Source organism: Aythya marila (assembly GCF_965140915.1).
Source record: "Aythya marila genome assembly, chromosome: 2".
In the NCBI taxonomy this organism is placed as follows: domain Eukaryota; kingdom Metazoa; phylum Chordata; class Aves; order Anseriformes; family Anatidae; genus Aythya; species Aythya marila.
In genome coordinates, this window is record NC_139043.1 from 52,675,957 (window position 1) to 52,694,864 (window position 18,908).

The 18,908-nt window shown below is 45.8% G+C and overlaps 1 protein-coding gene across 1 annotated transcript in view; it reads left to right on the forward strand.

The window, feature by feature from the left end:
- JARID2 (jumonji and AT-rich interaction domain containing 2) overlaps window positions 1–18,908 on the forward strand; it is a 203,632-nt gene that overhangs the window by 100,169 nt on the left and 84,555 nt on the right. The window contains 1 exon segment of the mRNA XM_082753912.1: window positions 14,455–14,596. Coding sequence (XP_082610038.1) covers window positions 14,455–14,596 — 142 coding nt within the window.

An 18,908-nucleotide genomic window follows, 5' to 3' on the forward strand; every position in this document is an offset into this window, starting at 1 on the left:
AGCCCACTCAAGTACTACGCATGTTTTAAGACCATGCAAAGTGCAGCGTTACTTGACGTACTAACCAGTGGTGTGCAGCAGATGTTGCCGAACACGTTTTGTGCCATCTCTAGAAATAGAGCATCTCAAACCTATTTCGGGCTCTGAAACAGCGATGCGTGGCTCGCTTCCGAATCGCAGAAAAACCGTTCCTGGTCCAAATGTAGCTGCCTTCGCTGCCGAGGAGTGTTCAGAGGGATGCTCCTATTTATACCTCTTTGTTTCCATGAAATGTAGGTCAGGATTTTTAACTTAAGATTGCTCCTAGGATAAATGATTCTCTAATACTTCCATGTTAGCAGTGGACAATTCGGAGTACTCCCCCTGCTCTCTCTTTGCTTTTGTTTTGTCCTTTTCCCACCCTTCTAATCAGAACCAGGAAAATGTGTTCTCCCGTTTCTCTGTGAGCTTTTCTCTTCCTGCTACTTGTGTTTTCCATTCTTTGTCCTCTGCTTTCTGTGCTTTCCCCTTTCCAAGTGGGGTCTGTTCCTGCATTTTGCCGTGCTGTGAGGACAACTCCAGGCTGCTTGCTGCGGCTCAGCATTACAGCCCTGCAGATCATTGATTTCTATTTTTTTCCCTCCTCCCACAAACTCCTGGGCCATCCGGCCTAATGAGAGAGCAGATTGGCCTCAGTATTTGGAGAAAAGATCTATAATAAGCACTGGGGGCATGCTGGTAAAAAGCACCAGCATGGTATACCCGCTCAGTTGGAGGACTGACTGTACATTAATTCTCTAACTTATAATTAGCTATATTAAATTCCAATTTTCTGAAAGGAACCATTATCAAATAACACTCTGTTTGAAATCTCAAAGAAACATAAGGAATGAAAGCTTAGTCCTCTTACGCTTTCATCTTTCAGAAGCAATCCCTATCTTAACATCTTGACCTACATTTCCTTTTTACCCTCTCCAAGAGATATTGTGTGGATTTAATGTCTCAGAAGGGAGGTAAGGATTTTATGCATGTGTATGTGTTGACATACAAAGTTTGGGGAAAACAATGAGGCCTTCATGTCCCCAGTGACTTTTTTTTTTTTAAACTTGAAAGTGTTTTCCATAATATCTCTAAGGCAGATTTTAAGTTCAGAAAGGAATTAAAAGTAAAAAAATCCACCTCATTCCTTTACAAGTGGTCCACTTTTATCTATCCAGCTCCTGCCAAAGCCATTCTTGATTTTATATGTCTGTAAAGAAAAAACAACAAAAACCCAGCTCTGCCTTCTCATATCCTGCTCACCACTTTGGATCCAGTCATCTGTTTTCCTTTTTCCATTAAATGAGAGTGCACTTTTTTTCTTTCCTTTTTGGTGGGTATGTATTTAAAAGGCTGTTTTTGTTGTCATTTACTGCCGTGCTTGCTGCGTGGCCTCTCTGAGCGACCACGCTGTTTCACTTGGGACCTCAGCCTTGACCTGGGTGCCTGAGTGTGCCAAGAGGGAAGAGCACGAGGAGTTTGTTGGCTCCTCAAGGACCTGGAGCAGACTGTGGGTTTCTCCAGGCCCTGGCTTTGGCCCCTGCCCCATGGAGGCTCCTTTACCAAGAGGCAGAGCGACCTACCTGTGGCCCTGCTCCTTCCCCCAGCTGCTCCATCGCCCCGCTGGGAGGGCGGCTCCAGCACCCGCTGCGTGGCCGACGCCGTCCTTTCTGCCTCGTCCCACCGCATGGGGCCGGGGTTGTAAAACACGCCGTCTTCCCCTGCGGTGGGACAAGCAGGCTGCTGGAGCAGACCCCATCCCGTGTCAGGGCATGCAGAGTTATTCTCCCGTTTCTTTGCTGCGCGAGTTCTTTAGTTTGAAGCAGTTGGAACACACAAAGGGCGAAGCATGTGCTAAGCATTAATGCCATTTAAGGGTCCTTGCAACTTGAGTTTGACTTGGTAGAGATGCCTTGACGTGCAGGGTAGGGGACGTTCTGACTCCAGGAAGATTTCTGTTGCCTCGACTGTTTCAGTTTAGTACGTCTCTCAGCATTTTATAGAGTACTGTGAACATAGGGAGGGATTGCAGCCTTCATTTTTTTTCCTCTTTGTTTTTTCTTCTTTTCTCTTCTTTTTTCCTTTTTCTTCTTTTTGTTTTTCCTTCACTATTGTCCCATCATCTTGAAATAGAGTCGTGTTGGTTTTCTTTGAATTCCAGTAATGTACTTTGGGCCCTAAATCAATTTTGTGTGTTTTATTGTAGCAAGGCAGTGAGGAACTGTAGCATGCATATAACCTCTCAGGTATTATTTTGAAAGCTTGCTTACAGTTTTCACCCTGTATTTCCATGCTGTCCAGTTGGAAGCACCTCCTACTTCTGCTTCTCTGATGCTGAGGCTAGCAAGAAACATGCTAAGGTTCGTTGTTTTTTGGTTATGAATCATTATTCAGTGAATATGAATATCATTATTGCAATAAATTATGACATTGTGAATGGATGCAAGGAAAATTCTGTGCAACCAATTCTTGCCCACTTCATAGTTTCCCAATTTGAGGGAAGAAAACAGTATTCTTTAAAAATGACAGGATAATATTTTTCCTCCTTTTCTTGCTCAGATGAAGTTCTTAGACATGCATCGCTTTATATTCTTGATTGTCTGAGTGTCTGCTGATGGTTGTTCCAAGGTTTATATTAAGTCAAAAAGCAGCTGACATTGTTTTACTTCCCCTGCTGATGCCCCCAAAACTTGAGCAAAAAAGCTTTTTTAATAGCAGCCAAACATCTCACGGAGGTGGAATCTCCTCGAACCCTCTGGGAGGTGGTGTGGTGGGAGGTCTCCTCAGCCTTCACAAGCCCTTTCTCCGGCATCAGGTTTTCAAGCCTGTGGCTTCCTGCCCCAGCTCGCACTCCCCCTACCACCACCCTAAGGTGTGTCTGTAGGTCTCACAAAAGGAAGGTGAAGGTGCTGGTCTCGGCAACTAGAAATAGAGATGGAAATTGCTTGACACGTGAGGAGCCTTCCCTTGAAGGCTGTAACATCGCTGACATTTCACATGCTGATGCTTCAGAGAGCTGCAATGATCTCAGTCAGAAGTCGTCCCCCAGTTAAGAGCAGAGTCTTAATTAACCCATGCTCTATCTGGTGTCTGCAGCTTGCATCGTTCTTGCTGTGCCCCGTGCTCCCATCGCGAGGTCCTCGGTGCTCAGCTGACCACCAGGCCTGGCCTCCCCTCGCTTTTCGCCTCACCTTCCCTTGGCTCACTGCAGCATGGGAGAGCTCCGCTTTCTCCTCAGCATCTTCCTCCCAGCTACAGCTTGATCTCCCGGCGTGTTTTCTCCATCACCCAATGCCCGGCAGGTAGAGAATAAGCATCCTCCCAGCCCTGCTGGTGCCACACAGGAGACGCGCTGGGATCCATCCGTACCTCAGGCGAAGGCTGAGGACTTAAGCAGAGGTGAAATGTCATCGCTCCCGTGCACGTGGGTGGCAGAACGATTTGTTTGCTTGTGTCAGGCTTTCAAATCGTGCTTGTGATTTTTGTTTGCAATGCTTGGTCTGAACGTTTTACTGTCACTGTCACGAGCCTCCTCTCCCCTGACAGTAACGCTGCAAAGGGGCTACAGGGGGCTGAGGCGAAGCGGCAGAGCATCCCGAGCACAACATGCACTCTTCCCACCTTTAATTTAGGAAAGTGAGGAAATGCATCTTTAAGCTAGAAAATTAAAACAAAACAAAACAAAAAAGGCCAGAAGTAAAAGCAGTGAGGAGGAGCAAGTCCCCAAAGTTTAAAGTCCAAATTTTGGGGAGGTCATGCAGGTGTTTTTAGTTTTTTTAGTGTTTTAAGATGCCTGGCAGCTGCTCTGGGTAAAGGAGAAGACATCAGTGGTGCATGGTGTTTCGAGGGGAAGGGCTCACTCCCAGAAGAAGTTTTGCCTTGGAAAGAGTTGGCCTTTCTCTTCTAGCAGCGAGGCACTGAGCATTGTGGATGAAATCTGGGATTATGGATAAAAACTGGTGTTGTGCTTCAGGAAACCAGTGGCTTTAAACAAAGACGTTTGAGAATTGTTCAGATAACTTTCTTCTCGCCTTCCTCCTGGTTTTGAGGGATGTCTCAGGGCTGTACACTAGCGTGGTTGCCAAGGGTGGGAGCAGATATGCGAGAGCAGCCTTCCTCCCCACCATCCTCTGATGGGATGGGGATGCTCTGCTGCTTGGCCCTTCAGCAGGGAGTCTTGGCTGTGAAGCTGGAAGGGATGGTGGCCTGCTTAGTGTCTAAAGTCAGTGGATATTCAGCTGCTCTAAACTTAGATATCACCGCTCAGGTGGTTAGTAGAAGGAGGAGAGGGGAGCTCTGGCCCAGTGCCCACCCCACTCGCTGCAGGGACCATTGTGGCTGCTGCGTTCCAGGGCCGTGCCGCGCTCTTGCAGCGAAGAAAATCTTCGGCACTCGCGTCACGTTAGGGAAAATGCAGTTTCTGGCTGGCTGGAGGGCTGCCCGTGCTGCTGGCAGAAGTCGCGAAAGGCAAATCCTCAATGACATGCGTTAAAATATCAAGTGGGACTGTGCAATTAGAAGTATGTCATTCAGCGTTTGCCTTTCACGGCTTTTGTCACACACGGGCAGAATTACAGACGATTAGGCGGAGGGTAACCTCCCCGAAAGGGCTTTCTGACGCTTCTGTCGTCCTTTTCCCCCTTCTTCTTCTGCCTTGTTAGAGTTCTTTCCCTTCTGGAGTCGGGCGTTTGGCTGGCTGGTGGGCTGTGGGTAAGAAGTCAAGCCCTGGAAGCCCTTTGGCCATTAAATTCGATGTGACCATGAAAGAAGTGACTCAGGCTGCCTCCTCTCACAGCCTGCGTGCTCACGCCTGTCTTTCAGGCTGGGGGCTGCTGGAGAAGGGGCTGCGAGGCCAGGCAGGTTGCTGGCACCGGGTGCACCCGCTGGTGGCCCTCCCGCAGCCAGGAACATGGCTCCCTCTGGAGAAGCGGCCATTTTGTCACGGCCGTCCGCTGTGAGACCCTGGGCCCGGCCCGTTCCACCAAGCTGTCACTGCAGATCCCTCGGAACCACGCTTCGTTAGCGGAAAAGCGTGTAACAAATGTTAATCACGATGCTGGGTTGCTGCTGTATCCAGTTTCACGCAGATACGCTGTTTTCAAATTATACGGGCTGCGAGGGCTGCCTAGAAATTGGAACGACTAGATGCAAGCTGTGCTAAGCCTTTTGGTTTTAGCTGCACGTCTCTCCTCTTTAGGGCTCTCACGTACTCAGCGCTAGCAGTGAAACACTGTATGCCTGTTTATTTCCCTTGTTGTTTTATTTGCACATTCATATGTTATATTTTCTTCCAATTAGCAGGCTCTTCCTTGCTTTGGCGTGTTTGCCTTTACCTTCTTTCTCCCTCCTTCATTTATACTCTGTGGAGACACATTTGCTAATTTTTTCTTTCTAGTGCAGAATAGCTGTTATCTAGAGACCTGCTCTTGGCATAGCTTTCCCTCTCGTGTTACTTAAAATACCAGAATGGCTTTTTTTATTTTTTACTAATCTGCCTCGTCCCTCGGTGCCAAGGTAGGGGTGTTTTTGAAGTGAGGATTTATTGTTCCCTTGTCCACCCATTCCTAGTGGAAGCTTGACTGTGAGAGGAGGTAAGGTCTAGACTTTCAGACTGAGTCTAAAAGCATATCCCTGTGATGCTGAGGGTGGGAAATAACTGGTGAAACAATGGTACTTATTTTAAAATTAAGACAGGTCTGTAGAAGTGATTCAGAAGGGGAAGAAATTGCCCTCACCTCGTGCTCCATGTAGGTGACAAAGGCCTAAAATGTGCTCTCCTTCATATGAGGGATTTCCTGTAAAGAACAGGCAAAAACACATTAGAAATGGAGTCGCTAACTTTTCTTCAAGTAACTGTCAAATAGATTTAAGCCAAACACAAATGGAAGACAGAAAACATTTAAAAATGAAATACGTTCTTTCGCAGGCACGCTGAGGGTTTCCTTTTACTCTCTCCTCTCGTGGGATATTACCCCACTGGTTCTCCGTTCAGCCGTAAAATTCCCCAGAAAAGAGAGGATAAAGAAGACATGATGGTTTTGGCATAAAGAACAAAGAATAATTTATTCATATGTCACTGATGATTTTGTTAATACCTGAGAACTTACTCAGACTTTGCTCTATCTTGGTGATGATGCACATTTTTCTATCACTGATATCCTTCGCTGAAAAGAGGGAAATCACTCCTGTGGACCTGCTTGTGCCTGTGATTTCGAATGAAATGTGCATTTAATCTGTCTCCAGATTGCATGTGTTATTACTGAGCAGGAGAGGAGATGTCCTGTAGGACAGATGTCCTTGGCATAGCTGCAAATCAAGAGGCATTTGTTCTCCTAGGGGAGAAATAAAGCCATTCTGTCCGGTGCCAAGACCCACACGAGGCACGTGCCACATAGGGATTTCAGTCATGACCCCTCATCCCACATGGTGCTGTCTGGACAACTCCGGGCTCTTGAGGTTGGTCTCACCACCTTTACCTTCCAGGTGAGTGAGCTGCAGTGCGTGGAGGTGACCTGGTCCAGGGCCAACAGCAGGACACAGGCGTCCAGCTCCCTGCATCCTAACCTGCACATGGTTTTTCCCGTGCCTATTCCAGCAGTGTGTCTCTGAAGTCTACAGCTAGGACCTCGCCTCTGGAGTCCTGTTGCTCTTCTGAAGCTCTCTGATTGCAGCCGGCACTCCAAGAGGGGCTGGGGGACGGAGAGGGCTGCAAGCTGTGCACATCAAATGCTGCTGCTCCTTGGCAACACGCAGGACGAGGACACAGTGCTCGTTTCCCCGGCGCCAGCAGCGAGTGCTTAGAGTACTATAAAATTAACTCTGTTTCTGTTTGTCAAAAACTTATGACCTTTACACGGCCTGGTACCTACTTATTAGAAAAGCTGCCACTCTTCTCTTATCACACTGCTCCAGTAGCAATTGGGAGAAGCTTGATAGCACAATGCTACCGATATAACAGATAGGGAGCAGCTGGCAGTGTTTGCCATCAGCTCTCTTTTCCTCCCCTCTGTTCTGCTTCATTCACAACAGCCCCAACAGCCTCAGCTTGTGCTTGAATTTTGGGACTCAGCACAACCACTTGGAGTTTCTTTTTTTTTTTTTTTTTAAATATGGAGGGTTGTGCAGAAATGCAAGGTATGTGTTGGTTTTACCTCCAGCTTAGCTCTTTTGATTTGTGAGAAGAGGATTTAGGATGAAACCTATTTGTTCCCCAGTGTTTTGGAGTGAGCATTATTGCTTGCTTCTTCTTCACCTGTGATGCAAATACCTGCCCTGCTTTGTATTCCTGTTTCCAAACTTGTCCAGACCACACCTCCGTGGAGCCCAGGCTAATCACCTCCATTCTGTCCTATTAAAAAAACAAGGCACCAGAAGCGTCAATGTGTCTTGCTTGGGGGAAACAGGTGGTCTGATTTTTCACTGTGTCCTTACAAGCTGAGAAATGTCTTTAATCAGCGAGGTGTGTCCCTTTGAATGGATTTTTTTTTTTTTTTATAAACATAAAATAATGGAAATGTAGGCTTTGAGTGAGGTTTTTCTCTGGGTAATATGTTGCAAGTGTTGGTTCCTTTATTTATTATTATTATTTATTTCTTCCAGATGCATATTTCATAAATAAAACGGAGCGTTGTATTATGGCCTGGGGTGGTTTCCCAACAGAAGTAAATGAGGTTCATTTTTGGCTGTTACGTCCTTGTTTCTACCAGTTTAATACAAAAAAGAAACCACCAACACAAAAAAAACACCAGCAACCTAAAGGCAAAGAAAAGCAGAACATAAAGAAGTTGTGTTAAAGCATCAGAACAATGTAATTTCAATTAATGATGCTAACAGGTGCTTGATGAGTGGCTCATACGTAGGGAACAAAGTCACATAAATGTCTTCGCTTGCTTAATAGCGATTTTGGACGGAGATGTAATGGGAGTAAGGAGCTTCTTTCAACCTGTGTTACTTAATCGCTTCTCTTTGGTGATCTCGTCTTTTGACAAGCTGACAAAAACATCTTGTGCTGTAATGTCATTCTTGCCTGGCTTCCACAGTAATGATGTATATCCACATCTGAAAGCCCTGTCCCGGCCATTTAGGAGGCCTGTGCAAGCTATTTGCTAACAGATTTTGGCACAACAGCACTCCTGGATGCGTGTGCTCTCTGATGTACCACAATCAACCTAATGTCCAGTGGCTTGTCATCCGAAAAGCCCACGTGCTGTTAACCACCATTAGCGTGGCAATGCAGGGCATCATGTGGTGTAAACAATGACTGCTGCATGCTGTGGGCTGCTTTTTGCTTTTTTTCTTCTTTCTTTTTTTTTTTTTTTTTTTTTAAGAGATGGAAAACTGCTGTAGTTCTTTATTACCAAGTGAGATGAAAATAGCATTTTTAATGACATCCATACCTAAAAAAAAAAAAAAAAAAAAAAAAGCAGATAGGTATCTCTTATCCCAGAGATTTTTTTTTTTTTTTTTTTTTTTTTTTAAATTATGTGACTACCGTGAAAACCCAGTTCTTTAGTCTCTAAGACAACCGTGGCATGAAAATAGGCCTTATTTTCGAGGCGTGTTGTCTGTTTAATATGTAATGTGATACCTTGTCATGCTGTGACAATGTGACAGATGGCATTTGCACTGTAAAACTAAATTATCTTTTGTGCATAGCTATACAACAGCTAAATACAGTAACTCCGTACAATGTGCTGATTAATGCGGGCTGTTGCAGATGTTTTAGAGATACCGGGATGTTTTAACTTGGCGTCAAATGATTAATGGTTTTATTTAACATGCCTACCAAGCTCTTGGTAGCGTTTCAGCTTGTGTTCTGGCATGTAAGGGCTTTTGGGAAGAGGAAGGTATTCAGGGTTGTTGACAATGGGATGTGAATTTGTATTGTCTTGTAGCTGTTTGTCACTTGGAAAATGGGCAAGGGCTATTCAGTGAGGATGCTTGGCAGGTAAACTTGTGTGTAGCATTACAGCTCCTAATAAACTCAAGTCCTGCGGTGCTTAGGCTGAAGGAAAACAGGGTGTGGGGAGGCTTTGGTTTGCTTGATGTTGGTTTTCATACAGAACATTATCTGCTTGAAACTACAGGTAGTGGAAATACCTCGAGAGCTGAAGGCAGTACCTTTATTTCTCCACATCATGCGTGCAGGATTCAACTTCGTTAGAGTTATGCAGTGCAGAGATACCTAAGAGCTTACCCCCATTCAGATGGCATGTGCCTGTCAGCCCTGGTGTGTGTGGTTAATTGCTGCTGCAGCTTTCCTAAAAGGGATGCTGCAGAGAGAAGTAAATTGCTATTTGTATATATATATATTTTTTTTTTTCTGCAAAGCTTTCCTGTATGCTGCCGAGACTGTACAGCCGAAGCTGGGACAGGCAAGTCCATCAGCAAGCAAAGCTCGAGCTCCGTGCCGACGCAGCTAAGATCTGCTCCTGTTCTGTGCTCTTGCGTGCCCCCATAAATAACGCTGTCATCCTGGCGCGCGGAGGACGCTGCTTTGAGTAAATCCACTTTTTTTTTTTTTTTAGCTTCTTGCAACTTGTCTTTATTTGTTTTGCCAATTGCCCTGGAAACTGGGCCTTTGTACCAGCCGGCGGCGACTCAGCTTGCAGTGCGTGGGGAAGAATGCAAAGGGGGAGGCAAACCCCGTATCTACTGGCATCGGCCGCGGTCAAGACAGACCGGAGAGCCCAGGTGTGGATTTTAGGTGTACTAGGGATCTGCACCATAACTTCCCTGCCACACAGTGGCTGGCTCAAGGTCCTCATCCTGTACAGAAAGCTGTGAACGCAGCCGTGGTGAAATGCCCCCTTTTTTTTAGGTCACTTTTAGTTCCTTTGGCTTGCGTTCGCGCGTTGCTGACTGCTGGTTTTCTGTCGCGATGGCTTTGTGGGTTGCCTCCGCCTGTGAGAACTGACTGGAAATACAAGCGAGTGCTTCTCGTTTCCTGAGCCGCCTGAGCGTGGGGAAGCAGCTCGCTGAAGGAGGTGTTGCTCTCTCGTTGCAAGAGGTCACGGAAACGTTCGTATTCAGATGCCTTGTTGGCATTAGAGTAAGCGATGCAGAAACGGTGTTTTGGAAACACTGTGAAAGTCCCTTCACCCAAGCACTGCATCCGACTAACCACGTGACGCTGAGATTTGTTCAGAGTGGTTTCCTGATTATTCGGTAGCTTTCATAACGAAGAACATACCAGGTCATTGTCATCTCATCTATTCTTAAAACCGACTAACCTACCTCAACCCCTCCCTTGCGTTTTTTTTTTTTTCCATCTTTCCTTAACGTTGCTCCTTTCTGCTTTTCTCTTCCTCCTGTCCCCACCCTGTGTATTTGTACTTCTGCAGCATTTCGTTGTGCAGCGTGCTCCCGGGTACTCTGATTTTCACATCATGTCTTCAGTGAGCCCGGTGCTCCCGACACCTGCCCAGCGTGTGCCTGTCAGACATTTCTCCAGGTGTCCAGAAACGTGTTAGATCCTGGCTTGAGCACAGACTTGCAGATTGCTGCTAAAATTGTGTGGGTGTCACCAAATTTGGTAAGGTTAGCAAAGCTGTAGCGATACACACTAAGCCCTGCCTGCACTGGAACAGCAAGTCTACCTTAGGAAAAGCAATCCTCTTAAGGCAGTGCAAGCCCCCTAATGTAAACTCATTTAAGCTGATTGAACTGCTTGTCACACGCACTGTTTTCGGTGAAAGGGAGCTGGCCATCGCTGGAGGAGGCTCAGCAAGGCCCCTGCTCAATTAACAACCACCATCAAGAAGCCAGCGGGCTAGCGAGGTGCTGCGGGACCTCGGGGAGCACGCTCTGCTAACCCAGCACCACCACCTCCCTATTCTGCCTGGCACAGCAGGTATGGCCCCGAGCAGCTCCTGCAGGGCACCGAGAGCTGGTGGGACAGCCAGAGGGTGGAAAAGCAAACGAGGAAACAGACTCGTAGCCATGACTGGGTTTGAAAACGTTCGGGCTGTGAAAGGCAAGTAAAAAGGAGGTATCAGGAGTGCAGTCTCCTAAATACTGACTGGTGTGCAGAAGGCAGAGAGGGATCTTCTGCCTTCCCCCCAGCTTTGTAACAGGGCGGACGTAATACTTGCATCTGCTGTTTTCTCAGCGCAGTTAGAAGCTGATAAACAGATTTTTTTTCTTTTTTCTTTTTTTTTCTTTTTAAGCAGCGCGCAGTTTGCCGTCACAGGTTATGCAGCAGCTTAAAAAAGGATTCAGCAAAACTGTGAAAGTTGACATCCGTGTGTCTAGGATGCGTTGTGGAAAGGATGTTAAAATCTCTGCAGCTCACTTTTAAGCTACCCTTTTTAATCACTAGGAATTAGTAGCTGGCCTTTCTTTCACAGCGTCTAATCTTGATCTGCTGAAGCCAGAATAGCCAATTTAAGGGACCATTTGATATGTGAGTTTCTGCATTTCTGACTGAGTCAAGTAATCCGTTATTAGTGACTCAGTTAAAGCAGTGTTTGTTCAGTGCCTTTGAGCCGCTCATGTGTTTCAGTTCCTTTTAAACTTTGGCAGCGAGTACGCACTGCTTCTCTGTACGTATGAATTATGATTTCATGTAACTCATTTTCATATATGAAATTCTACACCCACATATAATCCAAGTTCAAATTTAAATTTAATGACATTTATTTTTTTTAAAAAACATTAAGTCTAATATTACTTCTAAAACAAACACTTTTTTTTTCTTTTTTTTTTTTTGCTCAATACTACAGGAATAAATTTTATTTTTATTAACTCTGATTTACTCTGACCACGAGGCCTGAATAATGAGCAGTCCCGCGAGGGGACTGACCCTTTCTTGCTCAGTTCCTTCTCCCTCTTTACGTTCGTGCCATGTGCTGCACTTTTACGAACCATGAACTGCTGCTTCCTCCTGCTCGGTTAACCTTGGAGAGTCAAACCCATGTGGATGGACGTGAGCAGGACTCTGTCCCCGCAGCATCCCAGCAGACCTGCACCGGTGGCAGCTCATTAAGGGCGATGAGGGTGCCCAAGTGTCACCCCACACACCATTAGGGTCCTCGCCCTGCCCTGCGACACCCCTGGGCCTCCAACCTGATGGGTGCGCGGCAGTGAAGGGCGCTGTTCATTGCAGGGAGAGCGAGCAGGAGCGGCATTCGAAGGGAAAGGTATCTGGGGGCACACCGAATGCACTCGATATAAAAATGATGGAGTGACAATAAACTTTCTAACAGCCTAATTCAGCATGTGCTTCCTCGCCCGTGCTTGGGAGGAGACAGCTCCCGTGGACTGCGGATGTCTGCGCCTTTCATCACTGCTGAGTGAATTTTGCAATTATGCTGACCCTGAAAAGCTGTAGAACATGACACCCGCTCCCGTTATTTATCAGTAGCTCTCGTTCGCAGCTTTATGCCTCCGTTTTAGGGCACTTGTTTTAATTGGTTTCAGCTGATGATAGCTAACTTCGGTTATCTGCGGTATTATTGCATTTGGGGATGGTGCCGGTTGTGATGAATAATAGTAGACAAACCAATATTTCTCCGTAAGGGGCACAAATCACGCTTGTCTTCCAAGTACACTGATGGCTTGGCAGGGAGAAAGGATGAATAGAAATTGCCTTCCAAGTGCATGCAAGTTGACAGCCCAAAAGGTGATTTTCTTGACTCATACACTTCAGTTTGCTGGGTTTTACATATGGCAAGCCTCCAGAACAAATATTGCTCTTGGAAAAGCTAATCAAATCCTGTCATAAGAGTTAAGTTACTGAGTATCGGGCCTCAAACGATATGCTTGATTTAGACTTCTCTGGAGTTTAAAAATGGTAAATTTTATCAGCAGGAGTTTCACGGAAAAACGTGGAGCAGAAAAGTTGAATCACGTTTAAGAATAAACTTGGTCACTGCCGCTTCCAATGAGGGTGCATTCAGCATAAAATCAAAGTGTTTAATGTTTTTTAATGTTTTTTTGAAAAGGTCTGCTTCAGTTCCTCTGAAATATGTAGAAGCAATGCTGTCACCCCCCATCGCGTCACAGGGTTGCATTGCAAACCCCATGGAAGTATCAAATACTAAAACCTGCTAGATCACGAATTGAGGTCTCTTTAACAGAAAGGAAAACACCCCAAGCAATTTAACAAAAAGGGGGTAAAATTGTAAGCGTGGTCATTTCACTTGGCTGCATCAGGCTCAGGCTGGTTAGAGGAGATGTTTTAACGCAGAAATCAGTGCCTAGCTCAGGTTCAACTTTTGTGGGGTTCATATTGGGGGGTGGAAAAAAAAAAAAAGAGGAGTTAACTGCATTTTCCCCACCCCAAAAAAAAAAAAAAGTTCAGGCTTCTGCTTTTTAAACTATATTTATTAATATATATTTAATTTTATAGATTCCAGCTTCTGGGGGAAGCAGGCACCCCTCTCCCTGTTTTCTTTCTAGAGTACAATTAGAGAAAGGGCTGCTGAGATGACCGAGGGAGGGAGGTCCCACCAGCGTTCTTCTGAGGAACTAAAGCCATGAGACAAAGCTTTGTAATGCCATTTACTGACGCATTTTGATGGGGAGATGCGAAAGCGTTCTTCGGGATAAAGTTACGACTCATACTGAGCTGATAACGTTGTTAGCAATTATCTTCCCTCTCATCATAAAGTTTACTGAGGAATATATTACTCCTTTAATTCCTTCTTAAGTCTGAGTGGCTTCACTATCTGCTGTCGTTTCGGAAGAGTCAAGTCATCTTGTATTTATTGCTTGGAGCAGAATAAGCAAAATTTGTTGAGCAGCATGCTTATGCAGGGCCCGATGCTTTCTGCCATCTACGGGACTTTGCTGTGCTGTGCTTCCAGCAGGGCTAAGGCACAAAGCATCCCTGCTTCCCCTGCCCTCTGCACCTCTGCCTGTGGTCAGGAGTTTCTGCGTTTGAGCGATGCTGGGTCAGAAGATTCAGAATCAAGAAACGTCTGTTTGATGTTAACTCCTTTGGGGTTTAGGATTTTTTTTTTTTTAAAGGATCATAAATTGTTATCGTTGGAAACAGGAGAATGAAGCGCGAGAAGACGACAAATTAATTAAACGGCAGATTAATTTTATAGTGATCTACAGATAAATGAAAAAGATTCTCATCTGCGGCAGTCAACAGGCTGCCTACAACACAGGGATGAGTTTATGACTCTAAGCTTGTGCCCCTTTTAGCGTAAGGGATGTGACAAGATTATAAATGTGATTGCAAACACCTGTAGGGTAGCTGTTTGGAGCTGCTGCCTTACAGCTAACCAAATCAGAAACATGCAATCAGCCAGTTGCTTGTTGAAGTACCTCTGTGCGAAATCAATGTTATCAGCATAGCTTTTTTGCAAGACGATTGCTTTGGGAGTCGACTCTCTATTTTAGTGTAATGCGTGAATTTTTATAAAATCCATTTGGTGCTGCTTATGCAGGCTTTGAATATTGTGTTCTACTTTCTTGTGTTTGCAGGACTTCTCACTAATGGCCAATCTAAAGGATTAGGACCGGGATCAGAGCAGCTGGAGAATGAGAAGGACGATGCATCGCAAGTGTCCTCAACGAGCAACGATGTTAGTTCTTCGGATTTCGAAGAGGGGCCCTCGAGGAAAAGGTCGGTAGAGCATTATGATTAAAGAAGTTGCCATTCTGCTTCGTCCCTCTCGTGCTATCAGGTTGTGGTTATGCTACCAGTAAGGTTGCAAATGTTGCGCTGCCATAAACAGGATTTCCAGCATAGAGTCCTTCTGGTAACAGCGAGGATACTGTGAATTTTGGCTTCATCCATCAGTATAGACAGTGCTTGCTGGTTTTTTTTTTTTTTTTTTTTTTTTTAAATATGTAAAAGCAGTTGTTTTGCAGTAGGTGATTGCTAAATTATATGCCTTAGTACTCTCTCCCTGCCTCCCCTCCCCGCCCCCATGGCATCTCAGGGATGTATCAATAAGTATGTGTGTGTAATTTCAAGGAAAGCATCGCTGAAGTAGTGTTATTATTGTTATTTTTAATTTTCCGTGAAGGAAACCATGGTAAGATTAAAAAAAAAAAAACAAAAAAAAAAAAAAAAGGGAAAAAAAACACACTTTCGAAAAGAGAAACTGGAGTAATGCAGTGTTGTGGGTATCGATTGCAAAGGACTGCTTTGAGATAATGCTGTGGTAAGCGGCCTCCTCTTTCCTAGAAATCAGTTACGAAGTCCTCATTGAACTCTTCCGAGTTCTTACCCTGTATGTGCAAAATGTGGGTTAAAATTGTAGGACTCCAGCCAATCTCTTGCAGAAAATATGCTGAAAATGCAGGCAGAGGCTGGGAGTTGTCCCCTGTATGAAGTGAGAACCAAAACAGGCTGACTGAAAAATGCCATTTAAAAGAGAGAAATGGAAAATGCTTTCTCAACCTTTTTTCCTCCACGCTCCTCTCACCCTAGTCCCAGTCCAATGTGAACCATAAAATAAAGCTCTCTTTCACACAGAAGAAATGTTCTGTGTGACCTTATGAATTTCCCTGGGTAGCCCGATATGGGGTGAGGAGGGTGGTGCCTTTCCTGGCACCAGTCCCCATACCTCCCACCCCTGACCCCCCAAGCTTTTCTTCACCTCTCCAAAGCACCAAACCCAAAATCTATCTCTGAATACGCCTACTAGCTCCTCTGGTGTGGTGTGTCATAATAAAATCTGGAATTTTTGCTGTCCTCTGTGCCTGCTCTGTCCCCTCTGTTCAGTGCCCTCATTCCTCAGCCATGCTTGCAAGGGTCAAGGGGTGATGAGTAGCTTGAAGGAGCTGGTTAGGATTAAAAGCAATAGTGGGAGGAGGATGGATTTAGGCTTTTTGCCAGGGTTCTTGGCAAGAAACTGCGTTTGAGTGTTGCAGGAGAAATTTTTCTGAAGGGATATCTGATAGTTTTGGCTGTGGGACTCCGATGGTGAGAAGCAGTTGGATGGTTCAGGCCCACGACTGGTTCACTTTGTGGACACCAACTCATCAGACATGAAAAGTAACAGGGAACTCCAGTGCCTTTGGTACTTTCCAGGCTAAAAACAAAACAAAACCAAAAAAGGAAGCCAAGATGAAAAATGTCTTTCTGTCTTTTGTGGAAGACAAGGCACCCTTTCAGTTCTTTATGCGTCACGAGCCGTTGAAACAGCGTTAGTTTTGCTGCGAAGGGGAACGTTCCTGTTTTGTTTCCTTTTACACCCAACACAGACTTTTATCTTCCTTCCTCTCCTAGCTTCCTCTTTGCTGACACACCTCTTCTGGACCCCTCTTAACTTCTCTGAAGCTGTGCTGAGTGTTTTGGTGTTGTCCTTTCTTCCCTCTCTCCCTCTCTCTCATTTTTTGCTTAGCTGCATACGTAATCATGCTTTGATCCAGGTCATCTCGGGAACCCACAGAGCTGTGTCAGGAATACTGGGTGGGCAAAAGGTAGGCAGGAGAAGGAGTAAAAGGGATGAGATTTGAAATGGCTGCTGAGCTAAACTTGCCTGGCATGGAGGAGGATGTCAATAGGATAGTTGCCTGAACTGATCAAGCTTTGTGAAATCGTGTCCTCCTCGTCTTCCCCTTGGGCTTTGTTGAAATCAAACTTTTCGATTGTTGGCTCAGCTGTGTGTACAACCATCGGTGCCCTAGTGCTAAAATACATTTTTAAGTACTCGAGCTGCAAGCGTGTACTTTATGCATTTTTTCTCCCTCCCCAGCCCAGAGTTGCCCAGTTGTTTGTCTTCCACTGGTCCTGTAGCAGGACCCAGTTTATTTGGTAGTTGAAAGCTGTGGTTTGACCTTGCGGGTCTTCAGTGTAGTGACAGGCTGGTACTGTGGAGGCAAACAGCCTCTTCCCAGTTTCTCGTGCCTTCTTCCTGTCTGTCCTGTCTGGCAATCTTCTGGTCTCCAGGGTTGTCAGTTCAACAAACTGATCTGGCAGATTTCTTCTGACGGATTTGAGCGTGTATGCAGCATGTCTGCATTCAATTTGCATTTATATTTGATCCAAATTCTTCCTTTTTCAGAGAGAAATTGCTCAAGAATATGGATGGATAGCAATCTGAGTGGAGTGTGAGCAACTAGCACTACGTTGTGGTCTCACCATGCCAGCCATCTCCGGTGTCAGTTTTCCTTGAGGAGCAACTAGGCAGGGGCTGCTTCCAGTGGGCTACTGGTCAGGGGATTAGTTGTAGAGGGGTAGGTGCTGACAGGCACATGGGTACTTCTTGGTAGTTAACAGCTTTGCTGTCTGGGGGCTGGAGGCAGCTTTCTGCACAGTTTGCAGCCAAGAGGGAAAGTCCCATCTCCATTTCTTTTCAAGTGTAGGGTTTTAGATTTCAACAGAAATGACAGAATGGTACCAAAAGTGCACAACCTGCCCTTTTCTGATGCTACAGGTTTCAGCTGCGATAGCTTGGTGGTGGTAAGGAGGAACAGAAGTACATACGCAGCTTTGCCTGTGTAAAGTCTCCAGATCAGTCAAAAAATCATGAGCCCTACTTACAGAATATGTGGGGTCTGGCTGGACTGGGAGTGGCCATAATGGCCAGCACAGGATGTCAAAGTACTTAAATTTGTTTGGGTTTCCACTCAAGGAATGGAAAAGACTTGCTTTGGCCTGAGCTGCGTGTGTTACGCATGACCAGGCCTGGGTGGAAGGGTAGTAACTACTACTTTCAGCCTGTAAAGAGGTGCTCACGTTATTCTAACGTTTGGCAAAAGCACTCAACTATCGCATTTAAAACGCTACGCTGAACCCGTTGTGTAATGAGTTGCCGTCTAATTGCTGTCTAAGTGAGAGCAGGTGCTAGTTTCTTTGATACTTTTTGGGGAGATGAACAAAAGCTTTGTATGTAGGCTTGATAAAGTATCAGGCTGGACGGTCTTCACGGAGCAAAGACTGTGCATTTTAAAAAGCCACAGCAAAGGTGATTGCCACGTGTTATTCCTGAAGGGGAAGCGTAACTTCACTGTAAGCCCATGCTCTTTTCGTTACGGCTCTCCAACCTCGAGCTCTGATTCTCACTCGAGACGGTCAACAGGTAACAGGCCAAAGGGGTTTGAGTCACTGTGCTGGATGCTTTTAAATTTTTATGAGCAACTCTTGAGGAGAACACAGCCACGGCTGTATTAATAACAGCGTGCAGGGCCAGCTTTTCAGCAATGGTTGCTCACCTTACCCAAGAAGAGACACGTGCGGAGCAGGCTGGATATGACAGTGCGTTCATCTTTGGTGACAGTGGGCTCTTGCTTGCTTCCTGGTACTAATCAGAAACCATTCACTCGCATGACCCCCCTCCCCAGCAATTTGCCAAAGGCATTTATCTTTTATTGTAAAGTTCTGTTAATACGAGGCTTTGAAAAGTGAGAGGGGCTCGGCTGATTTTAATAGCCACTGAGCTTTACGTTTTGCTTTTTTGCTCAACGTTAGACTGTTTCCTCCACTAAGGGAAAGAAAAAGGTTTGTTTAGTCGGAAGGAAGAAAAATTGGGTGGAAGAGATTTCAGCACAAAACCCAGGGGAGAAAATCTGAAAACATTCAACAGTCGACCGCGTTTCTAGTCTCGTATGGGTTGTGCCAGTCGGAAGCTTGTTGTTCTTCACTCCACAGCTGCTGCACGTTATTTCAGAGCCACTCAGCGAAGATGGCTGTGCCTTAAACTTGCATTAGAGCCGTGCAAGGTGAGCAGCTGCTGGACACCAAACATCCCTGCCATCTCCCCTGTCCCTCGGGGCCGTTACCGCCCCGTCGCAGGAGTAGCAGAGCGGGCGTGCATCCGCACCTGGACCAAGAGCACGTGCAGCTCCCAGGAGAGGGCACTTCTCTTTGTCCTGCTCTGCTACAGGGAAGGTCATCGCTAGCAGGAGGAAGGCAGAACCCACTGGGGAGTGATTGTGTTTTAAGCTGCTCCAGCTAGATTGGACAGAAGTTGTTTATTAGGAAC